This window comes from Aplysia californica, unplaced genomic scaffold, assembly GCF_000002075.1.
Source record: "Aplysia californica isolate F4 #8 unplaced genomic scaffold, AplCal3.0 scaffold01386, whole genome shotgun sequence".
Taxonomy (NCBI): domain Eukaryota; kingdom Metazoa; phylum Mollusca; class Gastropoda; order Aplysiida; family Aplysiidae; genus Aplysia; species Aplysia californica.
The window spans coordinates 72,426-79,831 of record NW_004798656.1 but is presented as its reverse complement, the minus strand read 5'-3'; the positions used below and the strand labels follow the sequence as shown (position 1 = coordinate 79,831).

General features: G+C 41.7%; 1 protein-coding gene across 1 annotated transcript in view; it reads left to right on the top strand.

Moving 5' to 3' along the window:
- Positions 1 to 1,698: 1,698 nt before the first annotated feature.
- Positions 1,699 to 7,406, top strand: part of LOC101858462 (heparan sulfate 2-O-sulfotransferase 1) — a gene marked incomplete at its 3' end in the record, with an annotated part of 44,493 nt that continues 38,785 nt past the window's right edge. Inside the window, 2 exon segments of the mRNA XM_013090641.2 lie at positions 1,699 to 1,924; positions 4,592 to 4,893. Coding sequence (XP_012946095.2) covers positions 4,737 to 4,893 — 157 coding nt within the window.

The following is a 7,406-nucleotide window of genomic DNA, read 5'->3' as shown; positions in this document are numbered from 1 at the left end:
TGCCTGCAGCCGAAACAGCAAGGGGGACAATAAGGAAGCCACGGACGACCGATATCCGGCCAGACCATGCGGCGACGACTTCAGACCCGAGGAATCCGGTGCCGTCGTCCTGCGGTCGGCCCAGTCCTCACTACCCACCACAGACAACAGAGGTTAGCCTGGGCCCAGCATCGGCTTCATTAGACATGGAAGCAATGGAGAAACATTCTCTTCTCTGACGAAAGTCGATTCTGCATCAGAAACGTGGATAGCAGAGTCAGAATCTGGAGGAGGAACGGTGAACGCTACGCAGACATCAACATGATGGAAGCCGACGCCTTGGGTGGCCCTAGTGTCATGATCAGGGCTGCCATTGGACTAAATCCCCTGGTCGGCCCTGTCGTCTTCCGAAACCTCGGACACGGGCGTGGCAATGGATTCAACAGCCAACGTACCATCGGTATGGTGCTTAGGAAGGCGGTCCTCTCCTACGCCCAGCAACACCACCACTTGGTGTTCCAGCACGACAACGCGCGCCCGAACACTGCACAGGGAACTGTGGCATTCGTGCAGCAGAACAACATTACAGTTCTCCCATGGCCAGGACTCAGCCCTGACCGTAACCAAATCGAACACTTATGGGACCATCTCCAGTGACAACTAAACAACATTCATCCAAGGCCAGCCACTGCGGCACAACTGGAGCAGAACATTCAACAGGCGTGGGGCAACATCCAGCATCTATGCCCTGACGGTGTCGAGCTGTTGTTGATGCCCAAGGAGGTCATACAAGATATTGAACTGTGCCAAATGGACTATTCGTGTTGTGCATACATGTGTTTAAGAATACTGTGATATTAATGAGTCGATAAAAAAATACCAATCGAAGATGTTCGTCCATGCTCAATGAAAATCATATTTTCGAAAGTAAAACATCTTAAAAAATCACACAACTATTAAACAATTTCAATAAAAATAACATTTTCTACACCAGAAATCTATTTGCGTTTCTTTTGTTGCTTGCTTGCGTTTCTTTTGGTGTTCAGTATATTTGAGCAGAGGGTCGTGAAAACTCACATAGCAGCCCTAGCTCAAAAGTGGTGCTTTATGGTCTCGAATCACCGCTGGTTAGCTTGATACCAGTTAAGCCATCCGAACGCCCAGAGAGAGAGAGAGAGAGAGAGAGAGAGAGAGAGAGAGAGAGAGAGAGAGAGAATGAGAGAGGGAGAGAGAGGAGAGAGGGGGAGAGGGGGATGCGGAGAGAAACAGAGAGAAAGAGGGAGAGAGAGAGACAGCGAGAGAGAGAGAGAGAGAGAGAGAGAGAGTGTGTGTGTGTGTGTGTGTGTGTGTGTGTGTGTGTGTGTGTGTGTGTGTGTGTGTGTTTGTGAGGGAGAGTAGAGAACCCTCATTCTAACCAGAAATATTTCGTTTTGACTCGGTTTTTTCCCTTGGCAGGTAACGCACTTTATTCATTTTCTTTTTTTATTGGCTCTAGAGCTGTGATTCTTTTTATATGAAGAAAATAAACAAGATTTTAAATTTTTTACAACTGTTTTATTGAGACCAAAAAATCTTTTTGAATAAATCAGTTTTGACACGGAATTCGTGAAAAGATTATTTTTCGAAAAATAACAAAAGATGTACGTGTTGGTTTGATTCGTCGCTGTGAGAGAGTTGAGAATTTTATTTTATGACCCCGTAAAGGGTCACTACGCGTGCGCAAAGGAAAGAGTACTCTGTTGTATGCTTTTGGTTGTGTGTGCCTAGAGTATCAGAGACTTGAGTTGTACTGTGACAGTACAAAACAAAAGTTGTGCTAAGCCACTTTTGTTGCCGTGCGATTTGAGGGAAACGGTAACAATTGTGTATTACATATCTGTCATACATTTTTTCTAGATCTACTTCAGTGTTTACAATTTGAGTAGGTGCCTGGGATTTAAGGAAGGTAAGAATTAGAATCTTCGCGACAAGAAACGTTGGCAGCGGTAGAGCAGTACAGTCTAGATTCTACTGATGATGCCTCCTGATTGATTCTCGTCTCGTAGTTTGGAGCGTGTTGTTTGTGTGATGTTTTTGTTTTTTTATGTCGGGCGTGGGAATGAGTGATTTTTTAGTGTGTTACGATCTTTGGTGATCTGTCTAGATGTCTATGTAGGCCTAGATGTCTAGATCTAGATCTTGATCTAATCTAGGTTACTTAGCACAGTGTGAGTGTCGTTTGAACTTGAACATGCTGCTGTTTGTTACAGCAGTTTTGACGGTATAACTATGACACTATGAAATATAGATCTAGATCTAGATCTAGACTAGATCTCTACTAGATTCTAGGCGCTTTTTCAGTAGTTCCCGTCCGGCAAATGTACAGTTCAAGAGATTCATCCTAATTACACAACAGGGGAGCCAGACTGTCAAGATACGCTGCCACTTTGAAGTAGAACAGGGAGTTGGGGACGGCAAATTTACGAGCTAGCTTTTCACATTTGGTAAAAAGAGATCAAAGAACAAGTCTTTCTTAATGCAACACATTATTGTCTCTTTGAGTGTCTATAAATCAGCAAAGTGATTTTTGAATGGTGATAAATTATACGAGGCCTAAATTATAACGAGCCAAATAATAATAATATTGATTAAGTGGACACTAAGAACTAGATCTAGATTCTAGATCTAAGTGACTATTTCTCACATAAAGTTGAACTCTTATTTCTCCAAACGGTTCACGATCTCGAGATTTTTTTGGTTATTTGCAAGATTTAGGCATGGTTCTTTCATTTTGCCATTCTGCGAGAAATGGGAAGAAGCATTTTTTGCATCAAATTCAATTTCAAGAGCTAGAGATTTTTTAATGTCTGCATGAATATTCAGATACTTCAGTTGTGGTTGGGGCAACGTTCCCGGACTATACACTATACACTTCATTTGAAAATACCTTCAAAAAGTACTGCGAGAAAACAAGACTTCTTGACCTACCTTAGCAGTAACCTATTTTGCATTTAGTCACCTAGATCTACTAGCAAAAACTAAAATCTTTCTTGTAAAAAAAAAAAATCCCCCCACCCCCCCCCACACACACACACACCCCAACCCGTTCACCCCTTTCACACACACAGACACTCACACACACAAACGCAAACGGGCTGCTCCATTCGTTTTAATTATCAACAAATCTCGAGAATAGAAACCGTTCGGAGAAATAGAGTTCAACTTTATTTTCCCGAACTTTCGGAGAAATAGAGCCGGCCAGAAATTATTACCAGCTATGGTTCTTTTAGCCATTGCAGGGCTCCCCTTTGATGTGCGTGCGTATATTACCCCTTAAAACTGCAGATTACCCCCTTAAAGTTTTGGTGGTGTGTGAGCGTTACTCTTTAAAATTTCGTTTCAGGGGTTTGCAAACACTTTAAAACGTAGGTGGTGTGCGTCTGGCAATCATCATTTTCCCCCTTCTCTATCCCGAAGCCGAGTCAATGATTTAACAACACACCCAAACACATGACACCGCAGTCACCTTTTGTCTGTGACTCTGCGTCAGAAGTCAGAAACAGTCGACCTAGAATGTACTTACTACTTATCAGCTGCGTGAAGTTTCCGGCGACACCGGCCTGCTTGAGCAGAGAAGCTCCGCCCACATTCTGGTCGCTCGCATTATAGTTGCCGGTGTCGTGCCTTGAGTTAACCCTTGCCGTGAGATTACCCCCATCCTTCTTTAACACACTAGATCTAGTAGACATGAATAGTTCGCCATCTAAAGACTGGGACGGCTTTGAAGAAAATGAATTAGTTTATTTTCCAAACCTGCCTCTCATTCTGATATATCCAGATTTTTTGCCCCAAATTTCAAACTTCATGATTTTCCCGATTTTGATCACGTGTATCCCGATTTTTACATTTTTTTTGTTTCGTCTGTTGTGCTGGATTTTTCTAAAATCTTACTCTGCCTTCTTTTCTGTCGAGGGAAGCACTCGTTAAACTTTTAGTCAGCAGAGACTCGGTGCACTATTTTCCGAAATTTTAATGTCGATGCCGAGTTTAGTAGTTGTGTTGGATCTTTGCACACACGTGTTATTTGAAGTATATGTATACTGGAAGTAGTATTGGTTTGGCATTCCGACTTGGGAAATTCTTAAGACCCTGATCTAGGCCCTAGATCATTTTCGCTTTTATTTTTGTTTCAACTCAGAATTCTCCGATGATGGCCTGATAACTGTTTAGTTTATATTGCGACGCACAAATGAGTTTTGTGTTGATTTTGCTGAAAAACATTGATTAAAGGTATAAAAGATGTAAATTTTCAGTTTCCACAAACTCTCTAGCTAAGGAAATAATGCGACTTTGGCGGCTATTTTCCGGCAAATTTTACCTCTGAAACCAGGCGACCCCCCACCTCCTTCATTGCTATCTTGACTTGTGCATAATCAATAAATGGATATTTTTTCCATCAAAAGCAAGGTAAATCTAAAAGGCTTTAAGATGATACATACTGTTAATGATAATGCCATTTGCCCCAAAATTGACCAAGCGTCTGACTCAACCGTGTCGTGAAACTTTTTTTCCCCCTCAGTTCTCTGCTGTAGCATACTCGAAGGCTCAAATTATACATTATATTTTGTTTCAGCTCTTGATGTTTGTTGCTCTTGTGGATAGGAAAGGCTGAGAAGTGCAGAGGATACAGCAAAGTTTTCGCAAAGATTACATTGTGTGTGTGTTTCATTAGATGTGTACATATTCAGTGTAATTTGTGGAGGCAAGCGTGGAGTAATATGTCACTGCCAAGATTTTCTGGTTCCTTCTGTGGATTAAACTTTCGTGTGTGGTTGGTAGTATGCTTAACGTTGCTGTGTGTACTCAGCGTCTACCGCTACATCAGTGACCTCAATGGACGTTTGGATGTACTCATCTCTTCAAGAGTCAAACTGGGTAAGTTCACTCATTGTTGGACATTTTTGTTTGTTCTTACTGATAGGATAATAGAACTTAATACTGACATTTACTGTTCTAAACTCGTTGTCAACAGCGTGCTTTGTGCTGCAAGGAAACTTAAGGGGTGATGTGCCAGCTTTCTATTCATGTCAGGCTAGAGAGGTAAAAAAAGCTGAGGGTGTACAATATTCTGGACACTGGTTCAAAATTATCCTTGGACAACACATATGTAGAAAATAAGATAGTGAATCCCTGTTTAGTTTGTACATAATTATAATACCCTACAAGTGCCTTTTTTTTCTCGAAAAAGTAAATCTTTAGGTGATGGGGTTATAGATTATGATTTCTTTAGTGTGTCTTTTCTTTTCAATCTCTTTGAAACTTTGCATGCTTCTTGTTCTCTCAAAAATGTTTATTGATCTTAGCTTTTTAGGAATTTGTCTGTTGAACAGCAGAACAATTGTGCTTGTGAGAGGTTGTAAACGAAAAAAAACAAATCTTTTGAAATGGAACTGGTTTTTCTCAGATAGTTGTATTTTCTTCCACTCTTGTACCTGCCAAAATTTTACTTACTTATTATTTTAAAGCACCCCAAAGAAAATCTCCCTTATGTCAACTGGTATCATGTGTGTACATTGTCGTGTGTATACTACTACTCAGCAATTTTCAATGATATTGTACGACCCCCAATCTGACCCAGTGTTGGAACCAAATGGGATTGAATGGTCAATGAGTCCATCAGATTATCTTACTCCACCGCTTCTATTATCGATCAGAAAATGTGTTAAAATTTTTTAATTATTCCTGTGGTGTCTCCCCTCAAAGAATTAAAGAAGGGTCTAACTTGCAATTCAATAACCAAAGTACCTTGTCAAATTGACTAGGAGAACTTTTAAAACCTCTTCATGGTAGGAGACATATGATGTGGTTGACTTTTGTAATATTAGGTTTTGGAATAGATTTGTTTCGGGTTGGTTTTTTTAATGCTTGGAGTTTGAGCACTTGTAATGTATCTCCTTCTATCCCCCCTCAATGTCATGTGCCTATCTTACCCCTCCAAGTTGTTTTCTAGGCATCATATTTCTTGAAATTGCTCTTTGAAAACTTCTGGTGACGTCTTTATGATGTTTGGCTCTCATAGTCCAGGAAAAGTTCCTTTGTGAATTACGGCCAAACAAACCAGTTGCTTCATAACTTAACAGGAAAATAATGCAGTTTTGTGAGAGCCGGCATCAACCTAAATGGGTCCTGATATAATTTAACTTCAAATGTTAAGTCTTGCAGAGAACTTATGGAGTTCTTTTATGTTGGAATTTAAAAAAATTGGAGATACCTCGCAGTACCCATTTCTACCTCAACAAATATTGTAAAATATATGTTTGCAGATCCCACCTGTTAAGTTTGGGATGGTTCGGATGTGCCATTAGAGGATAATAATAATGTGTGTCATGACGCTAATGTTTGTTTTTGTTTTGGTATGTTTTACGGCGCTCACAACTGCATAAGGTCATGAGCATGCGGGACACATTAATTTTCAGTTTGGTAGGAATTAATAATGAATTTTGCTCCGGTGGCGGCCGAAGCCTACTCTTGTCGATTTTGGACCATCGAGGGATCTTTAACGTGCGCAACTTGCACACGGGACCTGTGAGATTTTTCGCTCTAATCTGAGAAGTAGCAGGAAGAAGGAGCCATGGAGTAGATCTAGCAGTAGAAAGGCTGCAGAAAGAGACAGGGGCCCAGATGGGGGAGGGGGTAGAGGCAGAAAGTTGAGACGACAGCAGACGACAGAACATGGTAATTGGTTAGAGAGCAGGAAAGGAGGTGAGGGGAGAACATTTTTAGAGAAGAAAATCATAAATGTTCTGTCGCTGTCAGGTTTTGAGCTCGGGACATTGAATGAGAGGCGAGCACCGTTACCCCTAGACTACGAGAGTCCCCAACGTCAGTGAGTGTTCTTCTAGCTCGTTTAAAAAAAAACAACAAGGATACATTTTTCCTCCAATTGCCCCAGAGTCTGACTGCTTCTTCTATAATCACTTACATTGTAGAACATAATTTTGGAAGTTCGCCTTCTTGCGACTGACACCCCTCTCTCTTAGACCGGCAGAGAACATGTGCTAACAAGATTTGACTAAAAGTCTTCCGCTGAAGTTTTTTTCTCCCCTTCGCCGGGTTACACCCGCCCATGTGTGATCAGAGAACGTACGAGAGAGAGAGAGAGAGAGAGAGAGAGAGAGAGAGAGAGAGAGAGAGAGAGAGAGAGAGAGAGATCCTGTGTCTGTTGCGTTGGTGGGGAAAAAAAGGGGGGGAGCGAAGGAGAGAAGGAGAGAAGAAAGGGGGGTGGGGATATTGTTGACGTTTTACTGCTGAGTGGAGACAGTGAGCCGGGGAATAAACATGAGCTGGCGTCCCACACACAGTGATGTGGTCCGTCCTGGGGGTCTGGACGATGAGGATGAGGGCATATGGTGGTGGTTGTGTGTGTGTGTGTGAGAGAGAGAGAGAGA